General features: G+C 48.6%; 2 protein-coding genes across 7 annotated transcripts; one reads left to right on the top strand and one right to left on the bottom strand.

Annotated features, from left to right (window-relative positions):
• Positions 1 to 653: 653 nt before the first annotated feature.
• On the bottom strand, positions 654 to 14,298 carry SLC5A6 (solute carrier family 5 member 6). 5 transcript variants are annotated; one of them, XR_007150777.1, is made up of 19 exons: positions 14,168 to 14,298; positions 13,057 to 13,123; positions 10,657 to 10,741; positions 9,338 to 10,009; positions 8,921 to 8,986; positions 8,534 to 8,585; positions 8,090 to 8,157; positions 7,617 to 7,771; positions 7,055 to 7,195; positions 6,720 to 6,849; positions 6,065 to 6,153; positions 5,524 to 5,636; positions 5,110 to 5,177; positions 4,610 to 4,696; positions 4,281 to 4,462; positions 3,962 to 4,065; positions 3,591 to 3,706; positions 2,059 to 3,239; positions 654 to 664 (listed from the first exon to the last, which is right to left on the bottom strand). XR_007150777.1 is itself a non-coding variant. In XM_047852023.1 (18 exons), exons 4-18 carry the CDS (start codon positions 9,728 to 9,730, stop codon positions 3,087 to 3,089), a joined length of 1,917 nt encoding a protein of 638 aa, XP_047707979.1. In that variant the 5' UTR covers positions 9,731 to 10,009; positions 10,657 to 10,741; positions 13,057 to 13,123; positions 14,168 to 14,298; the 3' UTR covers positions 2,025 to 3,086. The 5 variants fall into 5 exon arrangements, 4 of the variants coding, with proteins under 4 accessions (XP_047707979.1, XP_047707980.1, XP_047707981.1 ...); XM_047852023.1 differs by lacking the exon at positions 654 to 664 and having other exon boundaries at positions 2,025 to 3,239; XM_047852024.1 differs by lacking the exons at positions 654 to 664; positions 14,168 to 14,298 and adding an exon at positions 13,308 to 13,517 and having other exon boundaries at positions 2,025 to 3,239.
• On the top strand, positions 13,660 to 18,543 carry ATRAID (all-trans retinoic acid induced differentiation factor). 2 transcript variants are annotated; one of them, XM_047852029.1, is made up of 7 exons: positions 13,660 to 14,000; positions 14,693 to 14,814; positions 17,002 to 17,073; positions 17,285 to 17,356; positions 17,457 to 17,578; positions 17,879 to 17,976; positions 18,199 to 18,543. In XM_047852029.1, exons 1-7 carry the CDS (start codon positions 13,902 to 13,904, stop codon positions 18,301 to 18,303), a joined length of 690 nt encoding a protein of 229 aa, XP_047707985.1. In that variant the 5' UTR covers positions 13,660 to 13,901; the 3' UTR covers positions 18,304 to 18,543. The 2 variants fall into 2 exon arrangements, with proteins under 2 accessions (XP_047707985.1, XP_047707984.1); XM_047852028.1 differs by lacking the exon at positions 13,660 to 14,000 and adding an exon at positions 14,325 to 14,479.
• The last annotated feature ends 8 nt before the right edge of the window (positions 18,544 to 18,551 follow it).

Raw genomic sequence — 18,551 nt, 5'->3', positions numbered from 1 at the left:
TTAGTAACATAATGCAATATATGAGTGGACTGGATCATAACGTGAACATAGTCCTACTGTGGGTCTGTCAAAGGTTTGAAAGCCACTGACCTACAAAGGTTCTGGAATGATAGCATAGTAGCACCCCCCATTTAGTGTGTTATAGTTGTCTGGACTATCTCAAGATTCCCTGTCACCTGTGGACACCCCATCCAAACTGACATTCTTCCATGGCAACAGAGATACAGCTTTGATTCTAGTCCTACAACCTGGGTTCTAGTTCTGCCCCTCAACCTCTCACTAGCCATGTTATGTTACCTTATATATTAAAAATGCAGATGTTACACAATGCACTTCTCTCCCAAGGCATAATATGGGGTAGTACATGAAAAGTGCCTTGAAAACTACAATAAACACGATCACACTGACATCAAAGGAATGAATAAGTCCTTTACATGCAATGTAACTAAATATTTTTTTGTTTATTTAAGTAATCTACACCCAACGTGGGTCTCAAACCCACAGCCCCAAGATCAAGAACTGCACACTCCATCAACTGAGCCAGCCAGGCGCCCCTGTAACTAAATCGTTAAACAGCTCTGTGAAATTCACATTTAATAGATGAAAAAACTAAAGCTTAAGGAGGTTAAGTGGATGAACCAGCATTTGAACCTAGATCTGTATACTCGACTCCACCATCACCAGTGGTATTTAAAAAAAAAAATTTTTTTTTCAACGTTTATTTATTTTTGGGACAGAGAGAGACAGAGCATGAACGGGGGAGGGGCAGAGAGAGGGAGACACAGAATCAGAAACAGGCTCCAGGCTCTGAGCCATCAGCCCAGAGCCTGACGCGGGGCTTGAACTCACCGACCGCGAGATCGTGACCTGGCTGAAGTCGGACGCTTAACCGACTGCGCCACCCAGGCGCCCCAATCACCAGTGGTATTTTTAAAGATTCAATTTTTAAGTCATCTCTACTCTCAATGTGGGGGTAGAACTCACAACTCTAAGACCAAGAGTTGCGTGGTCTTCTGAGCCAGCTAGAGGCCCCCTAAGTGGTACTTTAAAAATGTGCAAATAAGTTTACTTTGTTAAAAGCAGAGCATCTTTGTTCTGTTACGGACTTTGAATTATTTATACGGAGTACCAAATGTTTTTACCCTCTCCCCTTAAATGTCATAATCCTTGAAACCTTTGAATCCTGTGGTTTTTCCTCTTTTCTCTGCTAACATGCAAGGGTTTTGGACTGAGGCAACTTTGAAATAATGGTGGCACCTGGTGCAGGGTCCTGAGGTGGCATAGTCATTTTCTTCGATGCAAAATGGCGGTCAACTTTAACGCCCTTGCATGTAGGTGATGGATAAACATGTTGAAAATGAACAAAGCACAGCCTGGTTAGATCTAGAACTCTGATAGCTTGGTGCGTGGGGGTAGTCAGCCAGGAGCAGCACCCCCTTTGCCCCCAGGTAGAGGGGCTATCAAGAAGGCAGACCTCAGGGCAGTCAACTTGGCATTTCCTGAAACATTTCCCACAGATCTGCCTGAGGGGCCTGGAGAGCTTATGCAGTTACTTCTGTGCAGTTGGACAAGACCAGGCCAACCGAGGGCCTAGGGTACATGGGCTTGAGCTGTGCTCTTCACAAGAGTCCAGCTCCAATGTTCTATTTTTATTATTTTTTTTAAGTTTATTTATTTTGAGAGAAAGAGCACAAGCAGGTGAGGGGCAGAGAGGAGAGACAACCTCAAGCAGGCTTAACACCACCCAGCAAGTAGCAGCAGTCTCCCAACAGCCTCCAAAGTGAAAATTTGAGCAGCGGTGATTGTACCAGTCAAGGACAAGATGGGTGGGACAGGAGATGGACTGAGCTGCAGGGAACGAACAGCAGCAGAGGGAGTGTGCATCTTCCACCCAGATAAGCACAATGCTGCTCCCTGAAGACATGACAGCCAGTCTGTGCAGGGGTAGAAGGGGCTCTATCACTGCCATGGACGGGCCTGGGGTGAACCAGAGCAGCTGTGAACAAATAGTACAGGAACCCCGATTCTAGGCCCATTAAGCTTTTATTTCCTAGGAACAAAGATATGTGGGAAAGAAACTCCAAAAGGAAACGAGTACAAACAACAAAATGACACTAGGGTGGTGTGCCAGGTGGGTGGCACACTCCACAGTGGACCTGGTCATGCCCTGGTTTCTTGGATCTACATCTGTCCCGTCCCCAAGTGCCCATTACATAGGTGGAGGGTGCGGGCAGCAAGGTAGAAAGCTTCCCAACTTTATGCAAAGGAGATGAATGTACCGATCCTTTTTGTTTTTTTTTAATCTTTTTTTAAAATGTTTTTTGTTTGTTTTTTTTTTGAGAGAGAAATTGAAAGCATGAGCAGGGGAGAGACAGAGGATCCAAAGCACAATCCACGTTGACAGCAGTGAGCCCATGTGGGGCTCAAACTCATGAACCGCGAGATCATGACCTGAGCCAAAGCCAAGACGCTCAACTGACTGAGCCACCGAGGCACCCCGTACCGGTCTGTTCTGAGAGGACTCTTGGGGACAACTAACCCTCTGCCTCAAGAATGGAGGTAGACAGGTAAGAATGAGAGGAGCCTCGGTGTCACGGACAACCTGAAAGTAGTCACGGGCTCTCTGTGGCTGACAGAAACTATGCTCAAAATAGGACTGCAAGAGAAGTGACAGCTGGCCAAGGCAGCTTTGTATTTAATGGTAAACATGGCCAACCTTGTCAAATCAGGCCCCAGAACAGTGATAACCAGCACTGCAGTTTCTATTCACTTCAAAGGATCCTGATGATGATTAATCAGAAGCCATTACCCGCTCCCCAGAGGATTTGCTTCTATACCCTTTGCTAGCAAAATCCTGTCCACTGCAAGCCCGGTCTTCTAGAGAATAGACTGTCAAGGGACAAGTAAAAACCCTGTCCTGCCCTCACACTTCCCATGTTATGATGGCTTCTACTGCAGCCCAAACATCTAAGAACAAGGTCCTTTGGTGGGCTAGGTAATCTAGTCCTTGATTGTCTCTGCATTATGCATCACATAACTCATCACTTTACTATAGGCTGCCTCCGGGACTGGGACCCGAGCTCGGATCACAGTGAGGTCTCCTGCAGGATGAAGGTGGGGCTGCTCCCCTGGTGGGCTGAACCTTCCTCAGGCACGGCCATGGCCTCCTTGTCTCTGCTATTCTTCAACATCCCATTACTCATCTTTTCTGGAAACGCAGGGGTATCCACCGAGAGATCCTGGAGAACACACAGACCAAAGGGAATGAGACACTGCTTTGATCCTTGCTGGAAGGGAGATCAGCAAGGGGCAGCGGGAGAGAAAGGGAGAAGCAAAGCACACGGTGAGCAGGGAGGCAGGAGAAAGGAAAGGCCAGCATGTTGGGCACCTCTCCGGGCTGAGACCCTTCTGTCCACCAAGCCAGCACTCCCCCATGGGTAGAAGCCGGGGGGTTGCTGGGGGACGGTCCAGGTTCAGGCAAACAATGAGGTTTGCTGGGGAGAAAGGAAAGGGATGGAAGGAAACCTAGAAGGTCTGGTAATAATCTGGAGAGGTAAGGGAGGGTATAATCTGGGCAACGTAGCTGCTACCTGGCTGTAGCTTTTGCAGTGAAATCGCTTCTGACAAGACAGGGGCAGGAGATCAACAAGTCTTGAAAACACTGGGGAAATGGTCCGAGGGTTCAGGGTCCGGCCCCGCATTCCCCCTGAAGGCAAAGGCAAAGGCAAAGGCACTTCTGAGTCTCCTACTCAGTAACCAGTGCACACCCAACAAGCCATCTGTTCTTGGGGCTCTGAGTTCTCAGCTCCTGCCAACCTCCCAGAGCTCAGCCAAGAAGTCTGACTGTAAGACACCCAGGAGCCCAGAGGGCAGGGTCCGTTCTACCCCAGAGTCCAGATTCCCTGATTAGCCTCCCTCAGCCTGTCTTGCTTCTCTGTGCCCCCATCCCACATGCCCTCACCAGTGAGCCAACTGACAATCAGGCCCACCACAATGACTGTGGTGGAGTTGTGAGCGCTGTACCATAAATACGACAAGGAGTAGAACCGTTGCAGTCCTGTAGGCCTGGGGAGAACAGGAATAAGGATAGTTAGCAATTTACTGACAGGGCATTCCTCAGGGACCTGGTTCCACTCACCTACACTGTCCTAGGGTCTTGGGACCCAACTCTCAACATTGCCCTGAGGACTCTGGTGGTCCATCCCTTAGCAAGGCCCCTGGGAAACCCCTCAAAAATGAGCTATTCTCCCAAAGTAGAAAGTGAGTGAACCCCAACTCACCTGGAGTGAGTGGTTGAGGGCATCAGTGTGGTCATGGCAACGGTGGTCAGGTTACTAGGCAGGGAAAAGCTGGATATATTAGAGGGAGAAGGTGCCACGCCAAAGGCCATCTTGGTCACTATGCTCCCAATGCCAATCCAGAAGGCCATGACAAGTCCAGCCAATAGGCCCACAATGGCACCCTGCCCAGAGACACAGCACATTCTCCAGTTATGATGCCAGCCCTAATAAACCTTCACACCAGTTCCCAGAACTCACGGGGAGAGCCTTGCCAAGCCAGTCCCCAGGCCCACCCCTGTAAACGACTGTGGAGCCAGACGGTCACTCACAGGAGGGTTGGCACAAGGAAAGAACATCCCAAGACAGAAGAGTCCGAGCAGCGGCCCCCCAACCATGCCAAAGATGCTGAGTGCTGCCTGCGGAGGATAGGGTTGAAGAAAAAAATAACAGAGACTATTCAGGCTCAGAGACCCCCCAGCCTCACCAATGTAGAGTACAGCCACCCGCCAATGGCTCAGCGCCCCCCTTGTCAGATCTGTGTCTTCTACGTGAAAATGTTAGAATGCAGGATTCCAAAAGGCATATGGGTAAGGAAATGTGCTGTGGGTTCTCCTCTGAGGCTAAAATAATCCCCAGATGTCTGAGCCAACAAGGACCTGGGAATGACTCTGGAGAAGGCTACTCACAGCTAAAGGTGGTCCATCAAAGATGAATTTTTGACACCCATCCCTATACCATTCCCTTCACATCAGTGGTATTCCTCAACTTCCCATCTCAATCACCTCCTTATCTCCCTTAACAATTGCTTTCTTTTCTGCATAGTCCTTACCTGCAGCACAGGTCCCATCTGAGAAGAAATATAGGCCATTCCCAGACAAAGTAGCCCATAGCCAAACGCTGGGGGAAAAAAAAGGGAGAAAACACGCAGAGGTAAGTAAATAGAACTAAAAGAAGAAAAAGCAGAGGAAAGCTCCTTCCCCAAACCGCTACCTCTGTGTCCCTGGAAACAGGGTATATTACCTCCTGCCCCAGCTCCAGGTCCCTCCCACCCGGTCCTCACGCTTATGGGACTCAGAGACCTTCCCAGGAAATGCCCTGAGATAATAAACAAGGTTGTGTGCTTCATGTGGCAAGCGCCAAGCCAAGGCTAAAGCCGGTGCCGTCAAGCAGACTGATTGATGACAGTGCTTCAGGTGTGTCTTAGAAAGAATACAACTGAAAAGATGAGGAAGCATAATCCCACCGAGGATTCTGGAAAGCATGATGGCCTGGACTTCAGAGAACTGAGGGAACCAGGGTCGGATCAGATCTTCCATCGTAACAGTTGCCAATGAATTAAAAGCAGACGATATGGTGCTGAAAGAAGGAAGAAAAAGATGAGCTGTGCTGACTCTGAGAGCTGAGAGGCAAAACCACCAGGGGCCCTACTAAGGGAGTAGCACTCTAAAGGCAGGAGAAAACATATGCAGCCAGAAGCCATCCTCACAGTTGGCAGCCGAGGAAGAGGCCTGGAAGGCAAGGACACCTGTCCTTTTCTGAGTAGGGTACAGATTTTGATCAAGTAGAATCAATTCCTGGTGTCATAAAAAGAAGAATCTTTCACCAAAAGGGGGGCATCTCCTGGAAGATGATATGCTCTCTCCTACACAGATAAGCTGTCCCTCATCATCCACAGATAAAAGGGCACATTGAGAAACTCAGAGAGATCCCCTCCTCCACCTGTCACCTTGTGTCAAGCAGGGATCAGCTGCACCAAGCCTGAGGAAAATGGTCAAAGAAGGTACCTGAGGGAACCACTGAAGAGGCAGGCAACAAAGAGCCCAGGCAGGCCCGGCAGGCCTTTCAGGAGATCCATCACAAAATACAGGACGAACTGCAGGCAGAGCAGAAGTGCACAGCTCTCTTGAGAGAGGAGCCCTTCCCCAGGGCAAGACATGTGAGAAGCCCCCTACATGTGCCCCTGACAGCCTACGGAAACCCGGTGATTAAGAAGGGCGCTAAGCACTGAAGGTGACCCACAGGAAGTAGAAAAAAATGGGCTCTGGAGACAGAACACAGTTCGCACCCCAGCCATGCCCAATTAGCAGTGTGACGAGCATGTGGGCCACCCTGATGACTTTTTTCCATTCTATAAAATGAGGCTGTTGTGGGGATTAGACGAGACCGGGTACGTGACAGCTCCTAGCAAAGCGCATCACATGGTGCATCGTGGTGAGCCAATAAAGGTAGGTCCCCACCCCAGCAGGGTGAGCACTGTGATTAGGTGATACTGGGAACTGGGACCCTCATGTGCCAGATTGTAGAATCCCACAGTGAAAAGCCACTTACATCCATTTCTTACCCAGGGTGGGAGTCCTTTCTGCAGCCAACCAGACACTCCTCTTGGGGGCCTAGGTTGGCCCTCATGAGCACAGAAGAGTGCCAGGGAGGACTTCTCACCTGGTCAGGGGCTGCTTGAGCCTGCTGGGTGCTCATGGGATACTTCTGGTAATAGGCAAACATGACCAGGCCAATGAGACAGCTCATGCAGAGGACCACCTGCTGGCAAGGGAAGACTGCATAGCAGGAGCTGCAAGACACCAGTGCCAAGGAAACAGAGACTGTTAATAGACATCTTCAGGCATGTCCCCAAGTTCCAAAAGGCAAACCTGTATCCTGACCCCAATGGGTATGTTTGCGCTCTGGCATCATGCCCTCACCCAACTGCCCTGTAGAACAGGGTCCCACCATCTTCTCTAGCCCCTGCTCCCTGGTCTTCCTGTCCCTGCACTCACAGTATAGCAGCCTTCTCCGTGCGGGAACTGAGGTAGCGCTGCACCTGAGCCTGGTTCACCCCATACAAGGAGAGCATCATGAAGACACCCCCAAAAGCCAACGTCCAGAAAGTGTGCCGTACAAAAGGATCTGGATTCAGCCTGCAACAGATGTCAAATGGTCACTGTGGCATAGCCCCCAACAGTCTCAGCCTTCCTCGCACTCTTACAATGAGGGTCAGAGGAAAGCAGAGCACAGACGCTGCTGCAAGGGCCAAGGAGCTACCGAAGGCAAGAACTGGGTGGACACGAGAGATGGTACAGCAAGATGGAGGAAGGGTTCTATCCCTCCAACCCACAGCCTCATTCCAAGTACCAAAAACATCCTGCCCCTCCTTACCCTCCAGCCAGATTCCTGTGATCACCCTCAATCTCTGCAGTGCCAGCTTCCCACCCATCTCAGTGATGCCACCTAAGGCTTACACAGCTTGTCCTCTGCTTACTACAACCCTGAGTTCAGGTTCTAGGATGGGCTTGGCTCAGAGGCACTACAGACCCCAGCCAGGGGAAGGGGTACACTTACTCAATCCCAGAGATGCGGCCATGCTGGGAAGCCACTTCCCACGCATTCCCCAAGCCGCCCACCCTGGTTGATCCCACAATGATAACCACCAGCTGCCCTAGGAACATGACCAGCGTCTGGAACACATCTGTCCAGATGACTGCCTTCAGACCACCCTGCAGGGAAAAGAAAGCATACCTGACACAGATGTCTTTAAAACCATCCACAAATTAAGACACCCGACCACCAGCAAGGGCACTATACCACCAGGGGCCTAATTCCCACCCCACCCCCTACCTTCAGTATGCCGTCCCCTCTCCTACGTCCCACTTCCCACCAAAGTCCTATCGCATCTCCTACGTATTATTTCATCCCACTCTAAAACTCCATCCCACCTTCCCACCTACATTTTTACCTCATCCCTTCTTTTTCTTCCCATCTCCCCTCCTTACTTGACCTCTTCCCCTCTCTCTTTTAAGATTCACCACACTTACCAAAGCAGTGTAGATAGTACAGACAATGCCTAGGGTCAGCACTGACAGCCACAGATCAAAGCCAGTCACTGCAAACAAGTAAAAACCACAATTCTGTCTTTAGAAGAGGGTTTCCCAGAGACTAGAAAAAAACCCAGTAAGACATGAAACATGCAGTCATCAAGGATGTAATAAATCATTCACTATAATCGAAAAAAATGTTCGAACCCCACCAAAAGGTACTGATTAACCAATTCAGACGAGACATGGTAATGTCTGATTAGCTTTCAAGTGAGGTGAACCAAGGTGCTTCCACCTCCGGCAGAGACAAGCCAAGGGCCCATGCAGTGAAATAACTCCCCGGCCAAGGTCAGATTCTTTTCTGCACACTCTCCTCTACCTGCCCCTCCCAAAGGTGTTTTCCCAGCCTGCTGTGGCTGACAGCCAGGGGCTGTGACTCCTCACCTGCATTGAGGGCCAACGATGGTGCATAGAGCACAACCCCCATGTAGATCACCTGTCAGGTATGGAAAAGAGAATGTGAGGGGGAGGGGAAATGAGGGTGGGTACGGAAAGGAGAAAAGATGGACCTCAGCTCCTAATGGCCTCCCTTCATCTAGGCTCACTTTCCTTTCCCTTCTTCCAAATGTTAGCTTGCTGCCACCATACTGACTGTGCTGGAACCAGAAGGAATAGGAAACAGGATGCCTCTGGTGGCTTCAGGGACACTGACACCTTGCAGGACCTTTAATCCTGCCTGAGAGCAGAGGAAGCTCAGAGTGCTTCAGAATGCCTGAGTTTGGGTCCCCCTACCATATCCCAGGCTCAAATTCTACCTTCATTTCCACTTACCATCTGAAAGATGAAGGTCACGGTCCCACAAATCCGCACAGCCTTATTGAAGCGGAGCTCCAGATACTAGATAGAAATATGCAGATATAGACATATAATTGTAGACATCTTTATACATTTAAAGGCATTCCTCCCCACTCTACCCCCACAATTCACACACAGCATCCCTCAAGAAGTCCAGGAACATGAAGGAATATTCAACTCCTATCCACTCTGGGCCTCCATTCACAGTACCTTCCTTCTCTCCCCACTCCCACCTGACTTCACCCAGAAAGAACTTGGAAACACATGATGTGTCCCATCGCTCTAATTAGGCAGAAAAGGTCCAGGGGCCCAGATCCCTTGTATGTGCCCTCTTCCTCCTTTCCATCTCTGACCCTGGTGGTCCTATGTGCTCCTCCCTTCCTCTCTGCTCACCTCATAGGCACTGGTGAGATGCAGGCGGTAGAAGACAGGGATGAAGACGTGTGCAGGGATCACCAGCCCCAGGAAATAGCAGCAGCCCAGGAACCAATACTGGGTCCCAAATCGGTAGATCTCGGACGGCACACCCAGAATGGCCACAGCTGACTGGAAGGTGGCCAGCAGCGACAGAGCCACAGGAAGACAGCCCATTTTGCGGTCTGCCATGAGCAGCTGGCCAACAGTATGCCGGCCCCAGCCACGAAAGGCATGGTAGAGCCCAATGGCAAGGGAAAGAACCAGCAGCAGGGCAAACACCACATAGTCCACAAGGGAGAAGGCAGATGTGACCACATCTGTGTCTGAGGCTGGAAGCAGGGGAGTAGAGGTGCTAACCCCCACACTCATCTTCACTGTGTCTGTGACCTACAGTCACTTGCTGCTCCTGGGCTCTGGGCTGCCACTCAGCTGGGCAACGGCAGGCAAGTGGCTACAACCTGGCTTCCGGCCACGATCTCACAGTCCTTCTCCTCCACCAAGTGACATTGTCCAAGGTGAGTTGCAAAGGAATCAGCTCCTAGTCAGGCCTATCTTGCCTTCATGCGCATCTGCCCTCAGGCCTGTGTATCCAACAACCATCAAACTTGGACCAGCCAGTTCTGTACAGCCCTTGGAGATCTGGAGGTCCTGGTATGGTTTGGTAGGGGAGGAAAGAAGCAACAGAGTGAGACAGCCAGGAGACAACTATTTGGCTAAGACCGTTTTGGGCAGACACAGCTGAGAAATATAAAAACTTTCTTAGGTCTCCACCCCAGTAACAAAAGAAAAATCAACTCGAGCCCACATTTCTTCTCAAAAAATTTCCCTGCCCCCACCTGCAGGCACAGACCCAGTCACTACAATGTACTAAGCCAGCAGACCCCAACCTGGCGCCACAGCCCAGCAGGGAAGAAGAAATGGAGACCAATAACAGCATGGCTTCCTCTATTTCCCCTAGCCTCAGCCCCCACCTCCCATATTCCTAGTGTCAGCTTCCTAACAGGACGCCTTCTTAGCCCTGATCCCTAGTTAGATTACCTTCATGGAAGCCCAAACTCCATTCCAGGCATCCCCAGGCCAACCACTTTGCTCTCTCCTGCCACCCACCTCCCAGCTCCTCCCTGTAACACAACAGTCAATAGCAGATCTGGGAAGAGTGATACAATTCAAAAGTGAGAGGGTAACACGCTGGAGCCAGGAGTTCAACTTATGATTATAGAAAAGCAGATCAGCCAGGGAGCTGGGGCAAGGGCAGCTGGGGAGAGTGCTCCTATCCTCCTGAGGTAGACACCTACCTAGAGAAGTAATCCCTGTTCAGAGGCAGCGCTGCCTGGAGAAGCTGTGTGTGTCTAGAGCTGGGCAGAAGCTGAGAGTCTGGCTCTGTAAGTGGTGGAGGTGAAATCGGGAATTAGGGGTGAAGTGAAGTTCAGCAGTTATTTGTTCTGGCCGCTTTAAGGAACCAATGTGATCCAAATGGCCCTATCACCCTATGGCCCCCAAACTCTAGCTCAGTCCTAGAGATTCCAGAATGGGGAACAGGGAGCTCACATTCAACAGCATTCCTAGCTGGATTAGGCTTTCGCTGTAAGTCACACTTGGCACTGTGTGCTAAAGGGAATTACAAAGAAGGAGCTGAGAGAAATGGGAAAGTTGCTTTTCTGACTCCTGCACAGAAAATACTAATCCTCAAGAATATAGCATTATCCTCAGAACAAGGACAAGATTATACACTTCAAAACTTAAAGGAATATTAAAAGATCACTATTACGACCCCTCGTTACCAACAAAGACACTGAGGCTCAGTGATTCAAGTGATCTTTCCAAAAACCACAGAGCTAATTATTGTCAGTCCAGATCAGAGCTCAAGTCTGGTGATTCCCATCCAGCCACTCTTCATTTATACCATAATGTCTTCAAAGAATATCTGTGAGATTCTCACTGATATGGAGAAAATACCACAGCATGTTAGATTTTTAGATAGCCTAAATGATGACAGGTAATGTTGTTTTCAGTATCTCTTTTTTACATTTTCTTAGTGAAGCATCTCACTTTTTGTAACCCAGCGGTATGCCGTGAACTTCAAAAACTCCAATAATGATAAATAAGGAAAAAGTAACCATTACTATCACTTTTAAAACACCATGCCTCAGTTTATGCACTTTCCACAAACATTCTCTGATTCTCAAGGAAGCAGAGTTAGACAAATAACTTGCCTAAGGTTACAGGGCACAATACAAAATAAAGGAGAACGAAAGAGCACTAACTGCAGGTATGACAGGTGATTCACCTGGGGGGAGGGGGACATCCTTACTATTCCTAGAACCAGGGTAGGAGCAGAACATTAATTGCAGTCAGTCATTCGCAGAACAAAGTTTAGATTTAAACTAGTCTAGACACACATTAATATAACCTATGTCTTCTGTGCTTGCCCACTAGGAGAAAGATCAGCCTGGCTGTCTTATGGTTCTCCCACACTGTGTTCTTGGGCAGATGTTGCCTAGCTGGCAAGATACGGCCTTACACAGACCAAACCTGAACTCTGAACCTCGTGGACCCAACAAAGATAGGAAATCAGAGCCGGCAACTCTTGGATCACATGTTCTACGAGTCTCAAATGTTAGTTCCCAAAAAAGCGTTCCCACCAGGTCCCTCTGGTTTAACCTAAAGATTCCCTGCGGCTCCTCTTTGGCAAATTTGACTATGACAGAGGTGATGAAAAATACTAGGAGTAAGAGAAGGTGTCTGCTGTATGCAAATAAGAATGTGTAGCCTCTGTCTCCCTCTCTCTCTGTCCTGCTTGCTTTCTTCTCTCTCTCTCAAATAAGTAAACATTAAAAAAAAAAAAAAAAGAACATGTAGGGTTAGTGACAAAGACGGAGCGGTTACAGAAAGGAAAAAAGTCTCGGTATAGACTAGAACACAGACTTACAGAACTGGTGACCCTCTACTTCTGGGGTAAATTGGTGGAGCTTCTTGATAGAATTCTATTAGCATGAGGTGCAGAGAACCTTCCCAGAAGGCTGAAGAGAGGCAGGCAAGACAGGTAAAACCTGACCCAGTTAGGGTTAGGGTTAGGGTTAGAAGTGTTCCTTAGACAGGATTCTGATTCTAGGAACAGGAGAGTTAGTGGCTTTCCAAAAACTCTACACCATTGTAAAGCCCATGGACTCGCATCTGAGACAATGGGAGCCAAAAGTAAGAGCTGAGTTGTGTCACTAAAACTGAAACACACAAGGCACAAATAGTGGACTGTGAGACTCCTTCTTAAAACTACAACACACACAGAAAGGGAAGAGAATCACTTACACCACCCTATCCCCCCAACCCCTGCCTGCGCTGAACTGCCTGGACTCCTACAAAAGGCAAATGGGGCCACCGCAGGACCCACTGCCTTAAAAAGATTCCTTCAAAATCTGTCCTTGTGCCTAGAATTCCTCAAGGTCTGAAAGGGTTTAGTACCCTCATTAAAATGCTAATAACTACCAAAGCCTTAGAGAACGTGCCGCCGGCTGAAAGTAAATCCTTTTAGGAGAGTCCACGTGCCCGTGGATAAGTGCAAGGGAAGCCCGGGGGGCCACTCTAGAGGAGTTAGCTTTGATGAGCTTTTGCCTGGCCCTCAGCAAAGGCACCACGCAGTCCCTTCGGACGCGGGGCTCCCCAGGGCCACCCTCGGGGAGCGTTCGCCTTTCCCTTACCTCCGTGGCTCAGCCAGGGCTAAGAGAGTCCAGTCGTTTTTCTCGTGATCAGCATCAGCCCGTTTTTCTGGGAAGGGAAAGGAGATAAGAAGGCAGCGAAGCGCGTGTCCCGCCCCTCTCTCCTCACCAAGCTCCGACAGCCACGCGGTCTCCTGACTGAGGTGACGGGGCCAGGGTGCCCAGGACGTCCCCAGGCTCATCTCCTCCCGCCGGGGTTTGCCCTTCACTCTTCGCTCCTCCATCACCCTTACCCTCTTTATTTGCTGGCTTCCCGCCTTCCCTCCACACGTGAGGTGGCTTAACCACTAGCACCACGAGGCTCGCAACTCAGATCTTCCCGCGCCTCCACGAGGGGGGCCGACTCGCCCCGCCCCTCCCTGCCTCGGCGCCACTCTCGGTAGCCTTTGGGCACTGGCCCCCTGGCGCCGGCCCGCCCCATTTGCCGGGTCTCCACGGTTGAGTGCGGCGGCGGTGGCAAAGCCTGGCCTGCCACCTGCCGGCTGAGTGACAGCGGGGCCCGCCCCCTGGCCGCCTCGCGTGGCGCCGCCATGTTTACTGAGGGCGGCGGGAGCTGCAAATCGCTGCGGTGACGCGACCTCGGCATCCGGAAGCGAGGAACGCGGAGCTGAGAGAGCGGCGGCTGGGAGGCCTTCGCTAACGGGGGAAAGGAGAGGGGGTTGGCCAGTCCTCTCTAACGGGCACTGGGACGCACTGAAAAGAGCTCTGACCTCCTCAACCCGCAGCAATCCCCCAGCCCGCTTCGGGCCGACTGGGTCACACCCGAGGAGGGCGGAGCCACACGCGCAAATCTCGCGAGGCGCTGAGAAGGACAAAGGGAGCGAAAAATGGCTCCTCGCGGGCCGGGTAGTCCTTCGAACCTGGTGCCTTGGGCAGCTGCCGTGCTCCTTGTTGTGGGCGCGAAAAGGGCCCTGGCGCTACCCGAGGTACAGAAACAAGTTAGAGGTCGGACTGCAGCATAGTTCCTGGGCAGCCTTGTTTCGCGCTCGCCCGCCCTGGTCTCTCGGCTCTCCCCAGCCCGCCGGTGGCGACGGTTTCGTCCCTGAGGCTTCCCTCGCTGTAGCCCCGCCGGCTCCCGCTCCCGTGTACTCACGCTGCGTAGGTCCCCCAGTGACCTCGCCTTGCTGACGTGGACCTTTAAAATTTGATCTCCTTGCTCTTTTGAATAATTGTAAATTGTTCTTCTACCGACGAGTCGTCTGACTGTACTTCACCCTCGTCACGCGCGAATGCCGTATATCGTGCCCTGGCAGGACTGTACTTTCTGTAATGCTTGATGACTTCTCTGTATACCTGCAGTGCTTTTATACCTGGCCAAACCGGGTCTGTCAGATTGAGAAGTCACTGGATAGGGCATAATAAATATTGTCGAATGGTGATCCTCGAAGACGAGGGCCTGTCCTGGGTGAGCTCTGGTACAGAAAGTCTCTAGTGTGCTGATTTGGCTCCTGGCTCTAGGCGAAGAAATGCATCTCCTAGTCAAACTTGACATAAAGATAGGACACCTACCTGCCCATTGTTAAAGGAATTTTGAAGAGTGTACTGGTAGTTAACTTTTGACCCCTGCTTGTTCTTGGTTTTTCTTTCTGGAATCCTAATCGTTTTCTCTCCTCTGCAGATATGCATCCAGTGTCCAGGGAGTGTGCGAAATTTGTCAGAAGTGGCGCTTTATTGTAAGCAGACACCGGAGCTAATGCTGCAGGCCCGCTGCTGCCTGAATCAGAAGGGCACCATCCTGGGGTGAGAGAAGACAACCCTGGATACTGGAAGAGCTCTGGAACTGGATTCTTAAAGGCTTACCTGATTGGCTATTGGGATAAATATTGGTGCCTATTTTGGAGTCATCCAAGCCATGATTCTCACACTTTAAAAAAAAATTTTTTTTAAGTTTGTTTATTTTGAGAGAGAGACAGAGAGTGAGCCAGGGAGGGGCAGAGAGAAGAGAGAATACCAAGCAGGCTCCACAGTGCATGGGGCTCGAACTCATGAACCGTGTGATTCTCATGCTTTTAAATGTGTTAGTAGCATTTTTAGCTAAACAACCCTGTTATTCTTCTATGCAGTTGAAACTGCATAGAAGTCATAATTTTTACCCACTTAAAAAAAAAAAAAAGGCTTTTATGGCTTTCTTTTAAAAGAAGCTTTGTTCTCTTGTTTGTTTTCAACTCTGGATTATTCACTGTGTGTCTCCATGAAATGACTCCCTTAGCCTCCAAGGCACGATGCTAACAGAATTTTCTTCCCTTCCAATTAATTCAAGTTTGTCTTTGAGGCAAATTCCTCTTTCATCCCTTATGAACATTAGTCTCTGTGTTTACTCCCTTTATGCTTTTGAGGCTCCACCTATTCTCATGACTTCAGCTATAACCACCACGCAGGTGTCTCCCAAAACTAGATCTCTTTTAGTATCCTTGGCCTTCTCTCCAAGCTGTACACATGGGCACCTCTAGCTTTCTATTAAGCATTTCCTTTTGAGAGCACCCTCACTTCAAAATCATAAATGTCATCTGTCTTCCATTCTCTTCCTCCTCTAATTACCGAAATACTTCCTTATAGGAAACTATCTGAAAACCATTTTTTCCCCATTATCCCTCCATTTTTAAAATTTAATTGTTGCCCTCAGGATAAAGTTCAAACCATAAACCACCACAGATTGGTTTCAATCCACCTTCCCAACATTTTTTCCCAATTATTTGTCCACTAAAATCCTTCACAAGGGTCTGGCTTCAGCCAGACTTGCCTACTTACAAAAGCATTCCACTTTTGTTTTCTTTGTTCAGGCCTCTCTCCTTACCTGAAATGTCCTTCCTCCACCAAATTAAAACATATTCATACTTTAATTCCAGCATCTTCTGTGAATGCTCGCTACTACCAAATACCAGGGTAATATCTCATTTTTTTACTTCCTCTAATCCTTAATGTTTGTACCACTTAAAATTATTTATATACTTTCCTGTGATTTCTTTCATATCATAATTTAATGTTTATATTGCTTTTAAATTTTTGGTTACGGTCTTCCTCTGCTACGTTGTAAGCCACTTGAAAGCTAAGATACTGAGGGTTTTCTTTTATTCTCCCAAGTTTTGCAGTTAGTAGGTACTCAGTAAATATTTGAAAAATAAAGGAACTAGCAATAGATAGTGAAGAAAAAAATAACGTGACATGGTCCTTAACATCCAGTAATTTATCTCCAATCTATGGTAGAAATGCATTTGGAGGGGCACCTGGGTGCTCAGTAAGTTAAGCATCTGACTTCAGCTCAGGTCATGATCTCACTGTTAGTGGGTTCAAGCCCTGCACTGGGCTCTGTGCTAACAGCTCAGAGCCTGGAGTCTGCTCCAGATTCTGTGTCTCCTGCTCTCTCTGCCCCTACCCTACTTGCACTCTCTCTCTCTCTCTCTCTCAAAAATAAATAAACACTTAAAATTAAAGAAAAGAAAATGCACTTGGAAAAGACTTTCATTTATGTGACTTGCATTTTTTTTCCCATTTGAAGGCCCTTTGTGAATCTGAGAATCATAATACAATGTGAGATTCACTAACCTAGACAAGAAACAAATTTCTTCCAATACAGGCACAGATGCATAGGTATACTGATGAGAACAGCACCGTCCAATAAAACTTTCTGCTATGATGGAACTGGTCCATATCTGTACTTTCCAATACAGTAGTCACTGATCACAAGGGGAGTGGTTACTGAATACTTGAAATATGGCTAGTGCAAATGAGAAACTGAATTTTTTTCACTTAAATAGCTACATGTAACTAATGGTGACAATGGGACAGTGCAGATTAAAACATATGCCACAGCATGTAGTGTGTGGCCCTGAACACAGCCGCGTTCACTTAATATTAGCTGTAAAAAGGGTTGTATTAGTTTACCATGAATGAAGAAGAGAGACATAATTGTACTGGTTATTTCCTCAGGCTGGATCTCCAGAACTGTTCTCTGAAGGACCCTGGTCCAAACTTTCCTCAGGCACATACTGCTGTCATCATGTAAGTGGTTGGTTATCCTCCCTCCAAAGGGCCACTATGGTGAAAGGGTGATGGGAAAAGTCTTTAAGGATGAACTTCTAAAAAGATGTTTGAATATTAATGTCGAACGTGGGCAACTCAGAATAAGAACTGGATTGCCAGTCCAGGAAGATGTGTAAATGGAAGTAGAGTGTTTTCCTAGAGCACAGTGCTAACAACGTATGCTTTGCAGAGACCTGCAAGCAAACCCCCTCGAGGATGACTTGGCCAACATTTTCCGTGGCTTTACCCAGCTCCAGACTCTGTGAGTAAGGGTACAGGGTGTGGGAGAGAACCAAAAAGGGACAGTGCTGTGAGCGCAGCAATTTGGGGCTGTGTGTTATGACTGCCTGTGTTGTGTTCAGGATACTGCCACAAGATGTCAGCTGTCCTGGAGGTATTAATGCCTGGAATACTGTCACCTTTTATATGAACAACCAAACCTGTCAAGGACAAAGGAACCTTTGCAACAGCACGGGGGACCAAGGTATGTTGTCTCACTTCCATCCTTCTAGGAACTGCCTTTCTTCACGTCTACTCCCCATTTTAGGTCCAACAGTAAAGTTGCGTACGTGCCTCTTGTTCAAGTTTCTGAAGCTCTAACACCTTGAAAGGAAAGGTCATAAGATGCATTTTATTATTGTTGTTGTGTTCTGTTTATCTGAAATCTTCTTTCTTCTACTTTGACCTAGAAATAATTGAGAGAATGAATCTAAGTTGAAGCAGATATTCGAGAAATCTACATGATGAGATCCAGTGATTTTCTCTGTTTCTCTCTGGCTCCCAGAAATGTGTCCTGAGAATGGATCCTGTGTACCTGATGGTCCAGGTCTCTTGCGATGTGTCTGTGCTGACGGCTTCCATGGCTACAAGTGTATGCGCCAGGTGAGGAATTAGGCCTTCTTATTAGGAATAGGAGAAATGCATAAGGAAGAACCTCTTTGAAAGAAGAGCCATAAGACCAGAACTGATGCAAATCATCTAGAGAAGGAAACTCTAAGAGAATTGCCCTGGGTAAGGGGATTGGTATACTAGGAAAGAAATAGCTGTTAGGATGTAGTCCTTGATGAAACGCTGTATGAAGTTTTTTTGGTCTGTCATTCACAGGGCTCCTTCTCACTGCTTATGTTCTTCGGTATTCTGGGATCCACCACATTATCCGTCTCCATTCTGCTTTGGGGGACCCAACGCCGAAAAGCCAAGGCTTCATGAACTGCATAGGTCTTCCTACTGACTTAAAGATTATCTTGATCTGCCTTAGCCCAGCCAGGGAGATTTTCTACCTAGACAGGCATGGTGGCCAGCAGATCCTCCTCAAGGATGAAGCCGCCATTTGGCAGGAAGATGGGAAGTTGCATAGCTTTGGGGTGTTGTGGACACTGCAGTCCAGGAGTGGACAAGGACCGGTGCCCCATTTGTGCTTGACTATAATAAACATCTTTACTTGTCGTTCTTTTTTT

This window comes from Prionailurus viverrinus, chromosome A3 (genome assembly GCF_022837055.1).
Source record: "Prionailurus viverrinus isolate Anna chromosome A3, UM_Priviv_1.0, whole genome shotgun sequence".
Taxonomy (NCBI): Eukaryota; Metazoa; Chordata; class Mammalia; order Carnivora; family Felidae; genus Prionailurus; species Prionailurus viverrinus.
Note: the sequence above shows the minus strand (reverse complement) of the source record. Positions and strands in the feature narration are given on the sequence as shown.

Excerpts from the sequence above, each read along its gene's own strand:
- SLC5A6 (XM_047852023.1), bottom strand. The coding sequence starts at position 9,730 with ATGAGTGTGGGGGTTAGCACCTCTACTCCCCTGCTTCCAGCCTCAGAC. Across the intron at positions 4,066-4,280 it reads CCCTCAACCACTCACTCCAG|GCCTACAGGACTGCAACGGT; the intron begins GTGAGTTGGGGT and ends TGTTCTCCCCAG. Across the intron at positions 3,240-3,590 it reads ACTGCAAAAGCTACAGCCAG|GATCTCTCGGTGGATACCCC; the intron begins GTAGCAGCTACG and ends TGTGTTCTCCAG.
- ATRAID (XM_047852028.1), top strand. The coding sequence starts at position 14,351 with ATGACTTCTCTGTATACCTGCAGTGCTTTTATACCTGGCCAAACCGGG. Across the intron at positions 17,074-17,284 it reads GCACATACTGCTGTCATCAT|AGACCTGCAAGCAAACCCCC; the intron begins GTAAGTGGTTGG and ends TATGCTTTGCAG. Across the intron at positions 17,977-18,198 it reads GCTACAAGTGTATGCGCCAG|GGCTCCTTCTCACTGCTTAT; the intron begins GTGAGGAATTAG and ends TGTCATTCACAG.